The following is a 21,482-nucleotide window of genomic DNA, read 5'->3' on the forward strand; positions in this document are numbered from 1 at the left end:
AGACAGGTGGTAGTGACAGAAAGACAAGTGGTAGTGACAGAAAGACAAGTGGTAGTGACAGAAAGACAAGTGGTAGTGACAGAAAGACAAGTGGTAGTGACAGAAAGACAGGTGGTAGTGACAGAAAGACAAGTGGTAGTGACAGAAAGACAAGTGGTAGTGACAGAAAGACAAGTGGTAGTGACAGAAAGACAAGTGGTAGTGACAGAAAGACAAGTGGTAGTGACAGAAAGACAGGTGGTAGTGACAGAAAGACAAGTGGTAGTGACAGAAAGACAAGTGGTAGTGACAGAAAGACAAGTGGTAGTGACAGAAAGACAAGTGGTAGTGACAGAAAGTCAGAGTTAGTAAGAAAGACAAGTGGTAGTGACAGAAAGACAAGTGGTAGTGACAGAAAGACAAGTGGTAGTGACAGAAAGACAAGTGGTAGTGACAGAAAGACAAGTGGTAGTGACAGAAAGACAAGTGGTAGTGACAGAAAGACAGGTGGTAGTGACAGAAAGACAAGTGGTAGTGACAGAAAGACAGGTGGTAGTGACAGAAAGACAGGTGGTAGTGACAGAAAGACAAGTGGTAGTGACAGAAAGACAAGTGGTAGTGACAGAAAGACAAGTGGTAGTGACAGAAAGACAGGTGGTAGTGACAGAAAGACAGGTGGTAGTGACAGAAAGACAGGTGGTAGTGACAGAAAGACAAGTGGTAGTGACAGAAAGACAAGTGGTAGTGACAGAAAGACAAGTGGTAGTGACAGAAAGACAGGTGGTAGTGACAGAAAGACAGGTGGTAGTGACAGAAAGACAGGTGGTAGTGACAGAAAGACAAGTGGTAGTGACAGAAAGACAAGTGGTAGTGACAGAAAGACAGGTGGTAGTGACAGAAAGACAAGTGGTAGTGACAGAAAAAGAAAGACAAGTGGTAGTGACAGAAAGACAGGTGGTAGTGACAGAAAGACAGGTGGTAGTGACAGAAAGACAAGTGGTAGTGACAGAAAGACAGGTGATAGTGACAGAAAGACAAGTGGTAGTGACAGAAAGACAAGTGGTAGTGACAGAAAGACAGGTGGTAGTGACAGAAAGACAAGTGGTAGTGACAGAAAGACAAGTGGTAGTGACAGAAAGACAAGTGGTAGTGACAGAAAGACAAGTGGTAGTGACAGAAAGACAGGTGGTAGTGACAGAAAGACAAGTGGTAGTGACAGAAAGACAAGTGGTAGTGACAGAAAGACAAGTGGTAGTGACAGAAAGACAAGTGGTAGTGACAGAAAGACAAGTGGTAGTGACAGAAAGACAAGTGGTAGTGACAGAAAGACAAGTGATAGTGACAGAAAGACAAGTGGTAGTGACAGAAAGACAGGTGGTAGTGACAGAAAGACAAGTGGTAGTGACAGAAAGACAAGTGGTAGTGACAGAAAGACAGGTGGTAGTGACAGAAAGACAAGTGGTAGTGACAGAAAGACAAGTGGTAGTGACAGAAAGACAGGTGGTAGTGACAGAAAGACAAGTGGTAGTGACAGAAAGACAAGTGGTAGTGACAGAAAGACAAGTGGTAGTGACAGAAAGACAAGTGGTAGTGACAGAAAGACAAGTGGTAGTGACAGAAAGACAAGGGTCAAGAGAGGTCTTGGTTAAATTAGTTGGTTTTGGATACAGTTCCCTGGTGTTATGAATTGAGTAATTGTTGTACCCACAGCCCACTGTGTAACGTGGTGCGTACTGGCGGCAGAGAAGTCAGGCGCAGGAGAGCGAAAACTGATTTACAACGGTGTCGTCTAATAAACATAAAAACCACTGTAAACAGAACAATCAATGAATGGGTCAAACAAAACCCGGTATCCACCAGCATAACGTGCACAAGCACTACAAGAAACAATTCCGGACAAGGACATGTGGGGGAAACAGAGGGTTAAATACACAACATGTAATTGATGGAATTGGAACCAGGTGTGAGGAAGACAAGACAAAACCAATGGAAAATGAAAGGTGGATCGGCGAAGGCTAGAAGGTCGGTGACGTCGACCGCCGAACGCCGCCCGAACAAGGAGAGGGACCAACTTCGGCGGAAATCGTGACACACTGCTTCAGTTGATGGAGATAGAAAACGTAGGAAATATCTTTCCTGTGTGTCACACCGATCAATCCGTTTAGGGAGAACGGCAGCGCTGTTCACTTTGCTCTATCCTGACTACTAACTTTAGACCAGCTGGAATGTTTTCCACAAATCTCCCACTGACATCAAACGGAAAAAGTTCATCTCAGTTGAACCATAACTAAAATCTTGAGTACCATTTATGTTACGTAGTCTGAGATTACAGAGGAAGGTCTGAGCCATGCCTACAGAGGATGGGTTCTGTATATAGACACTCTAACCTGTTTTGTGTGTTCTTCTGATAGACGTGGATGACTGCCAGTCCAACCCGTGTCTCAACGGAGGCACCTGCATCGACAAGATCGACTCGTTCATCTGCCTCTGTCTGCCCAGCTATGCAGGAGACACCTGTGAGAAGGGTAAGAGAGTGCGTACACACTGGTCAACACACACTACATAGCAGTGGAGGCTGCTGAGGGGAGGACGGCTCATAATAATGGCTGGAACGGAGTTAATGGAATGGCATCAAACACCAGGAAACCATGTGTTTGTATGTATTTGATACCATTCCTCGTATTCCGCTCCATTACCACGAGCCTGTCCTCCCCAATTAAGGGGCCACCAACCTCCTGTACTAGTTAGTCAATACACACAGCCTAAACAGAGAGAGATATAGATTATCACTTTTATCTGAAATACACAGAAATAAGTGGCATTTGCACCTCTCCAAATTATACAGTGGAATATCTTAACTGAGCTGCCACCCAAGTTACTTCCCCATGAAGTTAGTCCCTTATGAAAATGTTTCTTGGTGTCCAGGTCTCCTTGGTCAGTGTTGTTATGTGTAGTATCAGCTGATGTATCAGAGGCTAAGTCCCAGAGAGCACTGCAGTATCACTCACCGGCTATCAGGCAGTGTCTGTCGGTACCTGTCACTATGCTGCAGAGAGCTGGCTGATGGATGTACACCGAAACACACACACACAGTACACAAACACACACAAACACTCAAACGAGCACAGATACACACACACTCAAACGAGCGCAAACACACACACACCTCGCTGGATTCACAGTCAGTCAGACAGCCCACACCTCCTCATCTGCCCTCCTCTGTGTGTGCAGAAACACTAATAGCAATGAGGGTTAATGAACCCATAACCCTTGGAGTTATTAATGAGACCTCATAATGCAGAGAGAGGAACAGCGTGTGCTGAGAATGGAAATGGAGGATCCATGATTGCAGGTTTAATGGTTCATTCAGTCTCAACGTTATTAAAATGTGGCCTTGCAGGTCCTGAGAGGCACAATACTGAATGACAGGTTGAGAGGGTGTAACAATAATCCTCTCTCCTCTCCACCTCTCTCTCTCCTTCCCTCCGCCTCTCTCTCTCCTTCCCTCCACCTCTCTCTCCTTCCCTCCACCTCTCTCTCTCCTTCCCTCCACCTCTCTCTCTCCTTCCCTCCGCCTCTCTCTCTCCTTCCCTCCACCTCTCTCTCTCCTTCCCTCCACCTCTCTCTCTCCTTCCCTCCACCTCTCTCTCTCCTTCCCTTCACCTCTCTTCTTCTCTCTGTCACTGTCCCTCTTTTCCTCTATTGTCCTACTCTCCTTTATCTCTCTTCCTCCCTTATCTTTTTCACTCAATCGTCATCTCTCTTCCTTGCCTCCTTCATTTGTCTTTCTTTGCCCCCTCCCGTCTTCCATACTCTAACCTCTCTCTCCTATCCCTGTCTGCTTCCTCTATCCCTCAACGCTCTCCTTTCTCCATCTACTCTCTCTAGATGTTGAGGGTTGTGAGCATGGATGGAGGAAGTTCCATGGCCACTGCTACAGGTATGTGAGAAAAAAGAACTGACAACAAACCTACCCTCTAAACATTCAGCTGTATCAGGGGTGTCAAACTCATTTCCCCCCGCGGGCCGCATTCGCTCTTCACCGGCGCTCCGGTGGGCCACACTTAAAATGGATCTGGCCCGCGGGCCTTGAGTTTGAGACGTCATCTATATTATCTTGTTGTTGTTAATCCTGTTGATACAGTATAGCCTTAGTAGCTGAGGGATGAAGGAAATCTGCATTGCGCAATAGAAATGTAAAGGTCATTTTCTATTGAGCCGACATACGCAACATTTATGATGAATGCAGAACATTGCCTTTACATTTAAATCACGCTGTAACGCTGAATATTGGATTGAATATTGCCCTACTATTGATTTAACATCTACATTTTCTTCACTTCAGGTACTTCTCTCACAGACACACCTGGGAGGATGCAGAGAAGGACTGCAGAGAGCAGAGCGCCCACCTCAGCAGTATCACCTCGGTCACCGAGCAGGACTTCATCAATGGACTGGGCCATGATAACGCCTGGATTGGCCTGAATGATCGCACCGTGGAGGAGGACTTCCAGTGGACTGACACCAATGACCTGGTGACGTTCTATATTTCTCTCTGTCAATAACAGCTCATATTATACTGCATTGTATGTGATATATACCTGTACTTGAACCTCAAAGTTGGAACACTTTGTGTGTAAAGTGTGTCTTTGTACAACAGATGATATATACATGCCATTTAGCAGACACTTTTATCCAAAGCAACAGTCATTCATTCGTACAGTTTAAGTATGGGTGCTCCCAGGAATTGAGCCCACTATGCTGGCGTAGCAAGGGCCATGCTCTACCACCTGAGCTACAGAGGAACATACATAGGACCCCATGTATAAACAACTGAGTATTACTTTATAACAGATTTAAAGCCAAGATGAATAAAATGTGACATACTGAAGTGTGTGGTATTGTATAGGTGTATGAGAACTGGAGGGAGAGCCAGCCTGATAACTTCTTCGCAGGCGGAGAGGACTGTGTGGTGACCATCGCCCATGAGGAGGGAAAGTGGAACGACGTGCCCTGCAACTATAACCTGCCCTACATCTGCAAAAAAGGCACAGGTAGGATCACATAACTTATCATAGCCATGGTACAACCAGCTCCATGTCTTCAGAAAGGAGCAGGAAGGATCACAGGACTTAACATAGCCGTGGTAAAACCAGCTCCATGTCTTCAGAAAGGAACAGATAGGATCACAGGACTTAACATAGCCGTGGTACAACCAGCTCCATGTCTTCAGAAAGGAACAGGTAGGATCACAGGACTTAACATAGCCATGGTACAACCAGCTCCATGTCTTCAGAAAGGAACAGGTAGGATCACAGGACTTAACATAGCCATGGTACAACCAGCTCCATGTCTTCAGAGAGGAGCAGGTAGGATCAAAGGACTTAACATAGCCAAGGTACAACCAGCTCCATGTCTTCAGAAAGGAACAGGTAGGATCACAGGACTTAACATAGCCAAGGTACAACCAGCTCCATGTCTTCTTAAAGGAACAGGTAGGATCACAGGACTTAACATAGCCATGGTACAACCAGCTCCATGTCTTCAGAAAGGAGCAGGTAGGATCACATGACTTATCATAGCCAAGGTACAACCAGCTCCATGTCTTCAGAAAGGAGCAGGAAGGATCACAGGACTTAACATAGCCATCGTACAACCAGCTCCATGTCTTCAGAGGGGAGCAGGTAGGATCACAGGACTTAACATAGCCATGGTACAACCAGCTCCATGTCTTCAGAAAGGAGCAGGTAGGATCACAGGACTTAACATAGCCAAGGTACAGGTAAAACAAGGATGCATTTACAATAGCGTCCTCAATACGTGTATTTTTTTAAGTAAATGTTGGGTTCCTACTGGATAGCGGCTTTAAACTGGGCTGAGGCTAGAAACAGGATGTCATGTTCATTTGGAGGAACAAAGTCATCATGGCAAATAAGGACTTTGGAAATACTGTTTCATATGACTTTCCAATTTACTCTACAAAGCCTTGTATCCTCTGGGGATTGCTCTGATTTGTCAATAGAATGTCTGGCGAGGAAACGCGCTCTTGACATCAGAGTGTAAGTGCATAATGACAGTTTTATCAACTCAAGTTGCCAAAATAAATATTGCCTTTTGATGAAACATGTCAATCACAGTGTTTAGTTCAACAGGTTATTTATTATTGACTAGTGGAAGACACATTGTCAAGATTCTTTATTTTCCAGACAGACAGACAGACAGACAGACAGACAGACAGACAGACAGACAGACAGACAGACAGACAGACAGACAGACAGACAGACAGACAGACAGACAGACAGACAGACAGACAGACAGACAGACAGACAGACAGATATGCGGGCTGTCAAACCTCTATAGGCACAATGCACGTTCATATTTTCATTTACATTTTACATTTACATTTTACATTTTAGTCATTTAGCAGACGCTCTTATCCAGAGCGACTTACAAATTGGTGCATTCACCTATAATATCCAGTGGAACAACCACTTTACAATAGTGCATCTAAATCTTTTAAGGGGGGGGGGGGTTAGAAGGATTACCTTATCCTATCCCAGGTATTCCTTGAAGAGGTGGGGTTTCAGGTGTCTCCGGAAGGTGGTGACTCTATGAAGAGTGAAAAGAGAATAAAGCTTCAACATTGCTGACACAACAAACAGAAGTCTGAATCACATTTACAGTTTTTCCCAATTGTTAACACACGTTTGCTGAAACTACATCTCAGGCAGTCAAAACTCTAAACACAAAACAGTTAGCCAATTGGGCAGTGTTGTATGGTCCAAGGGTGGCAAGGCAGTGGAGGACCCCATTGTGGCTCATAGCTGCGCATATGGTGACATTTCCCCCATGCTGGCCAGGTACAGTACCTCAGTGATGGCACGTTGACCAATGATGTTCCTTCCTCTCCTCCTCAACTTCACTAAATTGAATCAAGCCTCATCTATGAGTATGAGTTCCTGGGGGATGGGACTTGCATCCAACTCCATGATTATCTAAAATGACAGTAAATACTGTAATTGCTGTATAGTAAAGTTCACTGGCAACATCAGTGAGTCTCTAATGTTTCAAGAGTGTTTAAAATATATATATATATATATATTTCACATTTATTTAACCAGGTAGGCAAGTTGAGAACAAGTTCTCATTTACAACTGCGACCTGGCCAAGATAAAGCAAAGCAGTGTGACACAGACAACAACACAGAGTTACACATGGAGTAAACAAACAAGCCAATAACACAATAAACAAGTCAATGATACAGTAGAAAAAGAAAGTCTATATACAGTGTGTGCAAAAGGCATGAGGAGGTAGGCAATACATAGACCATAGGAGAAAATAATTACAATTTAGCAGATTAACACTGGAGTGATAAATGAGCATATGAAGATGTGTATGTAGAGATACTGGTGTGCAAAAAGAGCAGAAAAGTAAATAAAATAAAAACAGTAAGGGGATGAGGTAGGTAGATAGGGTGGGCAATGTACAGATGGACTATGTACAGCTGCAGGGATCGGTTAGCTGCTCAGATAGCTGATGTTTAAAGTTGGTGAGGGAAATAAAAGTCTCCAACTTCAGCGATTTTTGCAATTCATTCCAGTCACTGGCAGCAGAGAACTGGAATGAAAGGCGGCCAAATGAGATGTTGGCTTTGGGGATGATCAGTGAGATATACCTGCTGGAACGTGTGCTACGGGTGGGTGTTGTTATCGTGACCATTAAACTGAGATAAGGTGGAGCTTTACCTAGCATAGACTTATAGATTACCTGGAGCCAGTGGGTCTGGCGACGAATATGTAGCCAGGGCCAGCCGACTAGAGCATACATGTTGCAGTGGTGGGTGGTATAAGGTGATTTGGTAACAAAACGGATGGCACTGTGATAGACTGCATCCAGTTTGCTGAGTAGAGTATTGGAAGCTATTTTGTAGATGACATCGCCGAAGTCGAGTATCGGTAGGATAGTCAGTTTTACTAGGTTAAGTTTGGCGGCGTGAGTGAAGGAGGCTTTGTTGCGAAATAGAAAGCCGATTCTAGATTTGATTTTGGATTGGAGATGTTTAATATGAGTCTGGAAGGAGAGTTTACAGTCTAGCCAGACACCTAGGTATTTGTAGTGGTCCACATATTCTAGGTCGGAACCGTCCAGGGTGGTGATGCTAGCCGGGCGGGCTGGTGCGGGCAGCGAACGGTTGAAAAGCATGCATTTGGTTTTACTAGTGTTTAAGAGCAGTTGGAGGCCACGGAAGGAGTGTTGTATGGCATTGAAGCTGGTTTGGAGGTTAGTTGTCCAAGGAAGGGCCAGAAGTATACAGAATGGTGTTGTCTGCGTAGAGGTGGATCAGGGAATCGCCCGCAGCAAGAGCGACATCATTGATATATACAGAGAAAAGAGTCGGCCCGAGAATTGAACCCTGTGGTACCCCCATAGAGACTGCCAGTGGTCCGGACAACATGCCCTCCGATTTGACACACTGAACTCTGTCTGCAAAGTAATTGGTGAACCAGGCGAGGCTGTCGTTAGAAAAACCAAGGCTATTGAGTCTGCCGATAAAAATACGGTGATTGACAGAGTCGAAAGCCTTGGCCAGGTCGATGAAGACGGCTGCACAGTACTGTCTTTTATCAATGGCGGTTATTATATCATTTAGTACCTTGAGCGTGGCTGAGGTGCACCCGTGACCGGAGTAGCCAGGAGGAAGGCATGGCCAGCCGTTGAGAAATGCTTAATGAAATTTTAGATTATCATGGATTTATCGGTGGTGACCGTGTTACCTAGCCTCAGTGCAGTGGGCAGCTGGGAGGAGGTGCTCTTGTTCTCCATGGAATTTACAGTGTCCCAAAAGTTTTTGGAGTTAGAGCTACAGGATGCAAATTTCTGCTTGAAAAAGCTAGCCTTTGCTTTCCTGACTGACTGCGTGTATTGGTTCCTGACTTCCCTGAACAGTTGCATATCACGGGGACTATTCGATGCTATTGCAGTCCGCCACAGGATGTTTTTGTGCTGGTCAAGGGCAGTCAGGTCTGGAGTGAATCAAGGGCTATATCTGTTCTTAGTTCTGCATTTTTTGAACGGGGCATGCTTATCTAAGATGGTGAGGAAATTACTTTTAAAGAATGACCAGGCATCCTCGACTGACGGGATGAGGTCAATATCCTTCCAGGATACCCAGGCCAGGTCGATTAGAAAGGCCTGCTCTCAGAAATGTTTTAGGGAGCGTTTGACAGTGATGAGGGGTGGTCGTTTGACCGCAGACCCATAGCGGATAATGGAAATGAGGCAGTGATCGCTGAGATCCTGATTGAAAACAGCGGAGGTGTATTTGGAGGGCAAGTTGGTCAGGATAACGTCTAAGAGGGTGCCCATGTTTACGGATTTGGGGTTGTACCTGGTGGGTTCCTTGATGATTTGTGTGAGATTGAGGGCATGTTGCTTAAATTGTAGGACTGACATGGTGTTAAGCATATCCCAGTTTAGGTCACCTAGCAGAACGAACTCTGAAGCTAGATGGGGGGCGATCAATTCACAAATGGTGTCCAGGGCACAGCTGAGAGCGTAGGGGGGTCGGTAGCAGGCAGCAACAGTGAGAGACTTATTTCTGGAGAGATTCATTTTTAAAATTAGAAGTTCGAACTGTTTGGGTATAGACCTGGAAAGTATGACAGAACTTTGCAGGCTAGCTCTGCAGTAGATTGCAACTCCTCCCCCTTTGGCAGTTCTATCTTGACGAAAAAGGTTGTAGTTTGGTATGGAAATCTCCAAATTTTTGGTGGCCTTCCTAAGCCAGGATTCATACACGGCAAGGACATCAGGGTTGGCGGAGTGTGCTAAAGCAGTGAATAAAACAAACTTAGGGAGGAGGCTTCTGATGTTGACATGCATGAAACCAAGGCTTTTTCGATCACAGAAGTCAACAAATGAGGGTGCCTGGGTTTACCTCCACATCACCCGAGGAACAGAGGAGGAGTAGGATGAGGGTACGGCTAAAGGCTATCAAAACTGGTCGCCTAGAGCGTTGGGGACAAAGAAGCGGATTTCTGGGCGTGGTAGAATGGATTCAGGGCATAATGTGCAGACAGGGGTATGGTGGGGTGCGGGTACAGCGGAGGTAAGCCCAGGCACTGAGTGATGATAAGAGAGGTTGTATCTCTGGACATGCTGGTTATAATGGGTGAGGTCATTGCATGTGTGGGAGGTGGGACAAAGGAGGTAACAGAGCTATGATGAGTGGAACTAGGGGCTCCATTGTAAACTAAAACAATAACTTACCTAAGAAACAGTATACAAGGCATATTGGCATTTGAGAGAGACATACAGCGAGGCATAAAGTAATCACAGGTGTTGATTGGGAGAGCTAGCTAGACAACAACGGGTGAGACAACAGCTGATCAGCTAAAACAACAACAACAGGTAAAATGGCGATGACTGGACAGAGAGGGTCGGTTAACTACGCACACAGCCTGAGTTCGCGGCTTGGGCCGACAGATAAACAAATAATAAACAGAATGGAGTACCGTGATTAACTTCTCTAGGGCCGGCGGGACGAAATCGTCCCACCTACGTAACAGCCAGTGGAATCCTGTGGCGCGTTATTCAAATACCTTAGAAATGCTATTACTTCAATTTCTCAAACATATGACTATTTTACACCATTTTAAAGACAAGACTCTCGTTAATCTAACCACACTGTCCGATTTCAAAAAGGCTTTACAACGAAAGCAAAACATTAGATTATGTCAGCAGAGTACCCAGCCAGAAATAATCAGACACCCATTTTTCAAGCTAGCATATAATGTCACAAAAACCCAGAAGACAGCTAAATGCAGCACTAACCTTTGATGATCTTCATCAGATGACACACCTAGGACATTATGTTATACAATACATGCATGTTTTGTTCAATCAAGTTCATATTTATATCAAAAAACAGCTTTTTACATTAGCATGTGACGTTCAGAACTAGCATACCCCCCGCAAACTTCCGGTGAATTTACTAAATTACTCACGATAAACGTTCACAAAAAGCATAACAATTATTTTAAGAATTATAGATACAGAACTCCTCTATGCACTCGATATGTCCGATTTTAAAATAGCGTTGTAAAGCCTTTTTGAAATCGGACAGTGTGGTTAGATTAACGAGAGTCTTGTCTTTAAATAGCTGTAAAATATTCATATGTTTGAGAAATTGAAGTAATAGGATTTTTAAGGTTTTGAAAATCGTGCCACAGGCTGCAAGTGGCTGTTACGTAGAGGTTAAACAAATCAAAATATATTTAAGACTTTATGAATATATCTAACTTTACAGTACCACCACCTCTACCTCTACCTCTACCTCTACAGTACCTCTACCTCTACAGAACCTCTACCTCTACAGAACCTCCACCTCTACAGTTCCTCCACCTCTACCTCAACAGAACCTTTACCTCCACCTCTACAGTTCCTCTTCCTCTACAGTACCTCTACCTCCACCTCCACCTCTACAGTTCCTCCACCTCCACCTCTACAGTACCTTCACCTCCACCTCTACAGTACCTCCACCTCTACCTCAACAGAACCTTTACCTCCACCTCTACAGTTCCTCTTCCTCTACAGTACCTCCACCTCCACCTCTACCTCTACAGTACCTCCACCTCCACAATTCCTCTACCTCTACAGTACCTCCACATCCATCTCCACCTCTACCTTTACAGTACCACCACCTCTACCTCTACAGTACCTCTACCTCTACAGAAGCTCCACCTCTACAGTTCTTCCACCTCTACCGCAACAGAACCTTTACCTCCACCTCCACAGTTCCTCTTCCTCTACAGTATCTACCTCCACCTCTACCTCTACAGTACCTCTACCTCCACCTCTACAGTTCCTCTACCTCTACAGTACCTTCACCTCCACCTCTACAGTACCTCCACCTCCACCCCTTCTCTACAGTACCTCCACCTCCACCTCTACCTTTACAGTACCTCCACCTCTACAGTACCTCCACCTCCACCTCTACCTTTACAGTACCTCAACCTCCGCAGTACCTCTACCTCTATAGTACCTCCACCTCTACCTCTACAGTACCTCCACATCTACCTCTACTGTACTTCTACCTCTACAGTACCTCCACAGTACCTCCACCTTTACAGTACCTCCACCTCCACCTTTACAGTACCTCTACCTCTACAGTTCCTCTACCTCTACAGTATCTCCACAGTACCTCTACCTCTATAGTACCTCCACCTCCACCTCTACCTCTACAGTACCTCCACCTCCACCTCTACAGTTCCTCCACCTCTACTCTATACCCCTACCTCTACAGTACCTCCACAGTACCTCTACCTCATTAGTACCTCCACCTCTACAGTACCTCTACAGTGCCTCCACCTCTACAGTACCTCCACCTCTACCTTTACAGTACCTCTACCTCTACAGTACCTCCACAGTACCTCTACCTCTACCGTACCTCCACCTCTACCTTTACAGTACCTCCACTTCCACCTCCACCTTTACAGTACCTCCACTTCTACCGCTACAGCACCTCTATAGTACCTTCACCTCTATAGTTCCTCTACCTCTACAGTACCTTTACCTCCACCTCTACCTCTACAGTACCTCTACCTCTACCTCTACAGTACCACTTCCTCCACCTCCACCTCTACCTCTACAGTACCTCCACCTTCACCTCTACCTCTACAGTACCTCCACCTCTACCTCTACAGTACCTCCACCTCTACCTCTACTGTACTTCTACCTCTACAGTACCTCCACCTCTACCTTTACAGTACCTCCACCTCCACCTTTACAGTTCCTCTATCTCTACAGTTCCTCTACCTCTACAGTACCTCCACAGTACCTCTACCTCTATAGTACCTCCACCTCCACCTCTACAGTTCCTCCACCTCTACTCTATACCCCTACCTCTACAGTACCTCCACAGTACCTCTACCTCATTAGTACCTCCACCTCTACAGTACCTCTACAGTGCCTCCACCTCTACAGTACCTCCACCTCTACCTTTACAGTACCTCTACCTCTACAGTACCTCCACAGTACCTCTACCTCTACCGTACCTCCACCTCTACCTTTACATTTACAGCGACTTACAAATTGGTGCATTCACCTTATGATATCCAGTGGAACAACCACTTTACAATAGTGCATCTAAATCTTTTAAGGGGGGGGGGGGGGGTTAGAAGGATTACTTTATCCTATCCTAGGTATTCCTTAAAGAGGTGGGGTTTCAGGTGTCTCCGGAAGGTGGTGATTGACTCCGCTGTCCTGGCGTCGTGAGGGAGCTTGTTCCACCATTGGGGTGCCAGAGCAGCGAACAGTTTTGACTGGGCTGAGCGGGAACTGTGCTTCCTCAGAGGTAGGGGGGCCAGCAGGCCAGAGGTGGATGAACGCAGTGCCCTTGTTTGGGTGTAGGGCCTGATCAGAGCCTGAAGGTATGGAGGTGCCGTTCCCTTCACAGCTCCATAGGCAATCACCATGGTCTTGTAGCGGATGCGAGCTTCAACTGGAAGCCAGTGGAGAGAGCGGAGGAGCGGGGTGACGTGAGAGAACTTGGGAAGATTGAATACCAGACGGGCTGCGGCGTTCTGGATAAGTTGTAGGGGTTTAATGGCACAGGCAGGGAGCCCAGCCAACAGCGAGTTGCAGTAATCTAGACGGGAGATGACAAGTGCCTGGATTAGGACCTGCGCCGCTTCCTGTGTGAGGCAGGGTCGTACTCTGCGAATGTTGTAGAGCATGAACCTACAGGATCGGGTCACCGCCTTGATGTTAGTGGAGAACGACAGGGTGTTGTCCAGGATCACGCCAAGGTTCTTAGCACTCTGGGAGAAGGACACAAGGGAGTTGTCAACCGTGATGGCGAGATCATGGAACGGGCAGTCCTTCCCCGGGAGGAAGAGCAGCTCCGTCTTGCCGAGGTTTAGCTTGAGGTGGTGATCCGTCATCCACACTGATATGTCTGACAGACATGCAGAGATGCGATTCGCCGCCTGGTTATCAGAAGGGGGAAAGGAGAAGATTAATTGTGTGTCGTCTGCATAGCAATGATAGGAGAGACCATGTGAGGATATGACAGAGCCAAGTGACTTGGTGTATAGCGAGAATAGGAGAGGGCCTAGAACAGAGCCCTGGGGGACACCAGTGGTGAGAGCGCATGGTGCGGAGACAGATTCTCGCCACGCCACCTGGTAGGAGCGACCTGTCAGGTAGGACGCAATCCAAGCGTGGGCCGCGCCGGAGATGCCCTACTCGGAGAGGGTGGAGAGGAGGATCTGATGGTTCACAGTATCAAAGGCAGCAGATAGGTCTAGAAGGATGAGAGCAGAGGAGAGAGAGTTAGCTTTAACAGTGCGGAGAGCCTCCGTGACACAGAGAAGAGCAGTCTCAGTTGAATGCCCAGTCTTGAAACCTGACTGATTAGGATCAAGAAGGTCATTCTGAGAGAGATAGCAGGAGAGCTGGCCAAGGACGGCACGTTCAAGAGTTTTGGAGAGAAAAGAAAGAAGGGATACTGGTCTGTAGTTGTTGACATCGGAGGGATCGAGTGTAGGTTTTTTCAGAAGGGGTGCAACTCTCGCTCTCTTGAAGACAGAAGGGACGTAGCCAGCGGTCAAGGATGAGTTGATGAGCGAGGTGAGGTAGGGGAGAAGGTCTCCAGAAATGGTCTGGAGAAGAGAGGAGGGGATAGGGTCAAGTGGGCAGGTTGTTGGGCGGCCGGCTGTCACAAGACGCGAGATTTCATCTGGAGAGAGAGGGGAGAAAGAGGTCAAAGCACAGGGTAGGGCAGTGTGAGCAGGACCAGCGGTGTCGTTTGACTTAGCAAACGAGGATCGGATATCGTCAACCTTCTTTTCAAAATGGTTGACGAAGTCATCTGCAGAGAGGGAGGAGGGGGGGGGGAGGGGGAGGAGGATTCAGGAGGGAGGAGAAGGTAGCAAAGAGCTTCCTAGGGTTAGAGGCAGATGCTTGGAATTTAGAGTGGTAGAAAGTGGCTTTAGCAGCAGAGACAGAAGAGGAGAATGTAGAGAGGAGGGAGTGAAAGGATGCCAGGTCCGCAGGGAGGCGAGTTTTCCTCCATTTCCGCTCGGCTGCCCGGAGCCCTGTTCTGTGAGCTCGTAGTGAGTCGTCGAGCCACGGAGCAGGAGGGGAGGACCGAGCCGGCCTGGAGGATAGGGGACAGAGAAAATCAAAGGATGCAGAAAGGGAGGAGAGGAGGGTTGAGGAGGCAGAATCAGGAGATAGGTTGGAGAAGGTTTGAGCAGAGGGAAGAGATGATAGGATGGAAGAGGAGAGAGTAGCGGGAGAGAGAGAGCGAAGGTTGGGACGGCGCAATACCATCTGAGTAGGTGCAGAGTGAGAAGTGTTGGATGAGAGCAAGAGGGAAAAGGATACAAGGTAGTGGTCGGAGATTTGGAGGGGAGTTGCAATGAGATTAGTGGAAGAACAGCATCTAGTAAAGATGAGGTCAAGCGTATTGCCTGCCTTGTGAGTAGGGGGGGAAGGTGAGAGGGTGAGGTCAAAAGAGGAGAGGAGTGGAAAGAAGGAGGCAGAGAGGAATGAGTCAAAGGTAGACGTGGGGAGGTTAAAGTCACCCAGAACTGTGAGAGGTGAGCCATCCTCAGGAAAGGAACTTATCAAGGCGTCAAGCTCATTGATGAACTCTCCAAGGGAACCTGGAGGGCGATAAATGATAAGGATGTTAAGCTTGAAAGGGCTGGTAACTGTGACAGCATGGAATTCAAATGAGGAGATAGACAGATGGGTCAGGGGAGAAAGAGAGAATGTCCACTTGGGAGAGATGAGGATTCCAGTGCCACCACCCCGCTGGCTCGATGCTCTAGGGGTATGCGAGAACACGTGGGCAGACGAAGAGAGAGCAGTAGGAGTAGTAGTGTTATCTGTGGTAATCCATGTTTCCGTCAGCGCCAGGAAGTCTAGGGACTGGAGGGTAGCATAGGCTGAGATGAACTCAGCTTTGTTGGCTGCAGACCGGCAGTTCCAGAGGCTGCCGGAGACCTGGAACTCCACGTGGGTCGTGCGCGCTGGGACCACCAGGTTAGAGTGGCAGCGGCCACGCGGTGTGAAGCGTTTGTATGGCCTGTGCAGAGGGGAGAGAACAGGGATAGACAGACACATAGTTGACAAGCTACAGAAGTGTTGTTTCTTGTATTATTGTCTCTTGTGTCTTTAGAGAACTGTTTCACTTTGATATCCTTTTTCTTCTGTCCTGATTTTCTCTTTCTTTTCTTCTGTTAACTAGATATTCTTTGTTGTTCTTCGTTAGCTAGCTAGCTTCTTCCAAAAGAGTCCCTAGCAACTGCTTAGCAACTGGTAAACAATTCAGCTAGCTAAGATAACTACAATTTTATGAAAAATAGTTATTTTTCAAAAGCCTATCTTCTTTGTTTGTTGCTTGTTTTTTCTCCTATTCAGTCTTGCAGTTTTCTTTTGCTTTTTTCCGATGTACTTCACTCTAAAAACCATGTAAATTTCAATATTTGTAGGAGCTCATTTTTCAGCTGCTGCTGCTCAAATTGGAGTTCCGGAACATCATTTATAACACATTTACAGTACCTCCACTTCCACCTCCACCTCTACCTTTACAGTACCTCCACCTCTACCGCTACAGCACCTCTACCTCTACAGTACCACTTCCTCCACCTCCACCTCTACCTCTACAGTACCTCCACCTTCACCTCTATCTCTACAGTACCTCTACCTCTACCTCTACAGTACCTCTACCTCTACAGTACTTCCACCTCTACCTTTACTGTACCTCTACCTGTGCAGTACCTCTACCTCCACCTCGTCCTCTACCTCTGCAGTACATATACAGTACCTCCACCTCTACCTCTGCAGTACCTCCACCTCTACCTCTACGGTACCTCCACGTCTACCTCTACAGTACCTACACCTCCATCTCTACCTCTTCCTCTACAGTACCTCCACTTCCTCTCTACCTCTACAGTACCTCCACCTCTACGTCTACCTCTACAGTACCTCCACCTCTACCTTTACAGTACCTCCACCTCCACCTCTACCTTTACAGTACCTCCACCTCTACCTCTTGAGTACCTGTACCTCCACCTCCACCTCTACAGTACCTCTACCTCCACCTCCACCTCTACCTCCACCTTCCAAGTTTGCTTCCATTGTTCTCCAATCACAGGAGTACTCACCTGTGGCCTTTTTATCCATGAGTTACAGATTTGGTGTATGGCTCTACTAAATGAGTTACAGGTTTGGTGTATGGCTCTACTAAATGAGTTACAGATTTGGTGTATGGCTCTACTAAATGAGTTACAGGTTTGGTGTATGGCTCTACTAAATGAGTTAACAGATTTGGTGTATGGCTCTACTAAATGAGTTACAGGTTTGGTGTATGGCTCTACTAAATGAGTGACAGATTTGGTGTATGGCTCTACTAAATGAGTGACAGATTTGGTGTATGGCTCTACTAAATGAGTTACAGGTTTGGTGTATGGCTCTACTAAATGAGTTACATGTTTGTTGTATGGCTCTACTAAATGAGTTACAGGTTTGGTGTATGGCTCTACTAAATGAGTTACATGTTTGTTGTATGGCTCTACTAAATTAGTTACAGGTTTGGTGTATGGCTCTACGAAATTAGTTACAGGTTTGGCTGAATATTCCTCATGGACCAGTGTGTAATTGGGAAAAACTGTAATATTTAAAACTTCCAGTTGATCTAAACAGAAACCGTCGCCTCTTTCTGTTGCTGTTTTATCTCACCCCACATGTTCACTTGGACTGTAAAGCTAATATTTGCCATCTTGTTTAAAGCTGGCATTAAATTTCCAGTGACTGTCTTGCCCTCAGATCTATTCACTGAAGTCCCACCATGCATCTCTGTGTCAGGTGCCCTGATGTAACTGTGACACTGGAATGAGACCCAGAGCAAGGATTTATGGGATAGCCTGAATCCTAGCTCCTTGGAGGGGGGAGAGAGAGAGAGAGGGAGAGAGAGAGGGAGAAACAGAGCGAGAGAAACAGAGAGAGAGAGAATATCGGAGCTGCCTTGGTTCTCTATTTCTTGACAGAGCACTACACCATCTGCAGAGCACCGCGCCATCTGCAGAGCACCGCGCCATCTGCAGAGCACTGTGCCATCTGCAGAGCACCGCGCCATCTGCAGAGCACCGCGCCATCTGCAGAGCACCGCGCCAACTGCAGAGCACCGCGCGCCAACTGCAGAGCACCGCGCGCCAACTGCAGAGCACCGCGCGCCAACTGCAGAGGACCGCACGCCAACTGCAGAGGACCGCACGCCAACTGCAGAGCACCCAGATTCTCCCTTTGAGCAGCACTCAATCTCTCTCCAACTGTTCTCGCGAATAGGATTCAGCAGCAAGTGTTTCACCTAGGGAGAAAAAAAGAAATAGCAAGCCAGATACCATAGATACAGTACACACTGTATCTTCTTCGTTGTTGCTCAACACTGACTTAATTGACTTAATTGTTCATCTTGTCCCGTCTGACAGTGCTGTGTGGAACCCCGCCCGCTGTGGAGAATGCCCATCTGATTGGCCGTCGACGGTCCCATTATGACATCCATGCGGTGGTGCGTTACCAGTGTGCCGAAGGTTTCTACCAGCGCCACATCCCCACCGCGCGTTGCCGGGCCGATGGCACCTGGGACCGGCCCAAGATCATCTGCACAAAGTGTGAGTGACAAACAGCACTTTTTTCGGATAACAAACCTTTATTCACCCAGGTAGGCTTTTCTGTATTCCTTCTAGTATGGGCTGAATGAGAAACAGAATGGTAAATGTTGTTACTGCACCAATTTTGAGGTGTAACTACCTGTGTTCCCCTCCCTCAGCTCGGCGATCCCACCGGTACCGCCGCAACCACCGCCACGGCCAGCGCCGAGAGCGTAGGAACCACAGGAGATACGGAGGAGAGGCACACATGGAGAGGGGAGAGGACGCACACAGCCAATACTGAACCAAATACTACACCTCCCACAATGCTCTGCACCTGACCGCTGACTTATCCTGGGGCTGAGGGGACCAACCAATCAGGCCTCACAATGGACAATAGTTGACATCTGAACGTTCTCTTTTCCTGACCTATTTCAGGCTGTCTCTTTGGATTGAAATCTCACTTGAGATACTGTATGTGTGCAAAACTTTAACTTTCATGCAAATGTCCGATTGACATCAGTGCAAAAAAAGTTCTGTGTTACGCACCCATATCTCATGTTTGGATTTGTCCTTTTGTTGTTGATTTTGTTTAACCCATGTCCATTACTTACAACAGTAATAGTCTCTTTCTCGCTAACACAGTCGCTAATACTGTACCTTAGAAACAGCAAATCCTTGGCATGTCTATGAATAACCTATTCTCACTGTCGAAACATAAATAAAGTGAGGTGTGTGTGTGTGTGTGTCTGTTCGTGCGTGTGTATGTGTGTGAGAGAAAGTGTGTATCCTATGCGAGTGTGTTTTGATAAGTTTGAAGCTTGTTCTACATCTCAGAACATCCTAATGTTTGTGTTCTGTTTATAAAGCACAGATGTAATTAATATGTTAGCTAGTTAGCTTTCAGTCCCAATTAACCCAGAGCTTTTGTCTGTATCCTGTACTTATGTTCCCTTAGGGCTCCTGAATAGTAGGGCTGTTTTATTATTCAACTTATGTGCCATTTTCTAATATTTGCTAACTTTTCATGTCACGTCACTATTTATTATGGACTCTTCGCTAGTTAATATGTTGATTTTTTTTTTTTTTTTACATAATCCAACAATGTAATACCTGTTTTCTTTTATGTACCATTCTCTTACAATCAAAAAGTGTTAACCAAAAAACAAGTTAACCCTTTGATTGCCTGTACTGTAAATACTGTGGTTTTGTTTGTTTGTTTGTTATTGACTGACACCTGATTGGTACCTGACCCTTGTCCAGCCATGTGTTTCCCATCGGCATCTCAACTAATATTCTAAAACAGCCCCATCGATCTAAATGGAATAAAATAGGAGAGATTAAAATACTACGGACTGAGACAAAACATTCCCAAGATATCTACTCGATCGTCAATAGACCCAGTCTTTGCCTCCAATATGTGATGGGTAGGATGCCATGAATCTGGTCCTTGATTGGTCGTCATCCCTTTTTTGGTGTTGTTATGATGTCCTGTCCAGCTGTTGTGTTCCATTCTTAATAAAGCTAAAAAACAAACAAATGAACGACAACAGCGTATCTGGTCAGTTTTGTGATTGAAGCTGTGCTTTAACGCTTGTATTTCTATTTCTTTGTACGTTTCTACCCCATCGCTGTACCTCAGACACGGAAGACTGACAGCAGCTTGTAGCTAACCCATGCCTCCTAAACCAGCATTCAGGAACAAAACAAACCGAATAATAATTTCAACATCTTCTACTCATTTACCAGCTCTGTTCACCTCACTTCATTCTCCGCCCAGAGAAAGAGGCCATTCTGGCCAATAGTTTTCATTCTGTCAGGAACAAACAGGATATTTTCTCCTCTCTTTGGTCTCTGTTTTGAACGGATTGTGGAGGGAAAATACATGTAAGAATGGACCCTATAGAGGAAAATACATCTAAAAGAATCAACCCAATAAAAGAAAGTTAATCTAAAGGAATTGGTCCAATACAACCACTGCTAGACAACCACTGCTAGTTTAATCTCAGTTGGCTCCGTTGGCTCTGAGACCTGACCCCCCTCTCTGTCACAGCCTGATTCACTGGGATATAAACTGTGGAGCAGAGAGAGGTTTTGAGAGTAAAAAGAAGGCAATATTTAAAAAGTTGCTTGACTGTTGAAATCAGGTGAGAGTGATTTCCGTACAGGTGAACCACAGACATTAAAACCAGAGCTGAACATGTGGGAAGAGAGAGCATGCTGGGCTTTTACTTTCCAGACGTCAAACTTAGTTCAAAACAGAAGTCTGAAATCACGTATGTTGTCAACAGTTTGATTTTGTATGACAATACTGTCTAGCTGGTGTTCACTTCTTATCAACTGATGACAGCAGAGGCCACCTGCCAGGCAGGGCAAAGTTTACTAGGCCACATGTGCACTGTCACTGACTATAGACAGGATCCAATGACATCAACCAGAGACGGAAGCTCAGAGGTCTTAGAGCAACACATACAACTCAGTGAGAGTTTTGAACTGGAATAGACCAATGATTGTGAGAAAAAAACACTCCAGCCAGAAGTTGCCTCAAACCACAGACCTAGGATTTCCCCCAGTCCAAAGCTTATCCATTAGGTGGTGGGAAAATCTGCCGCAACATCAGTGGTTTTGGGCAACTATTATGATAAAAACAATGTTCCAGTGAAAGACTGAGCATCCCACCACTTTCAGTATCTGATGAATCTCTGCCCTGTTGCCTCAACAGTCAGGCAGACTTGCATGAAAAAGGTAAACAGAGTATTTCACAAGAATAGAGATATGGACACATCAGGATACAGACCAACCCAGGACCAGAGTACAACTACTCAAAGAAACAGAATAGTG

General features: G+C 46.1%; 1 protein-coding gene across 2 annotated transcripts in view; it reads left to right on the plus strand.

Moving 5' to 3' along the window:
* Window positions 1-20,191, plus strand: part of LOC106569686 (neurocan core protein) — a 105,712-nt gene extending 85,521 nt beyond the window's left edge. For both annotated transcript variants that reach the window (XM_014141247.3, XM_045694358.2), the window contains 6 exons: window positions 2,391-2,504; window positions 3,868-3,919; window positions 4,325-4,514; window positions 4,889-5,033; window positions 18,480-18,662; window positions 18,821-20,191. In XM_014141247.3, coding sequence (XP_013996722.3) covers window positions 2,391-2,504; window positions 3,868-3,919; window positions 4,325-4,514; window positions 4,889-5,033; window positions 18,480-18,662; window positions 18,821-18,945 — 809 coding nt within the window. In that variant the 3' untranslated portion in view covers window positions 18,946-20,191. The remainder of the gene's footprint in view (window positions 1-2,390; window positions 2,505-3,867; window positions 3,920-4,324; window positions 4,515-4,888; window positions 5,034-18,479; window positions 18,663-18,820) is intronic.
* Window positions 20,192-21,482: the final 1,291 nt, after the last annotated feature.

This window comes from Salmo salar, chromosome 14 (assembly GCF_965601325.2).
Source record: "Salmo salar chromosome 14, fSalSal1, whole genome shotgun sequence".
Classification (NCBI taxonomy): domain Eukaryota; kingdom Metazoa; phylum Chordata; class Actinopteri; order Salmoniformes; family Salmonidae; genus Salmo; species Salmo salar.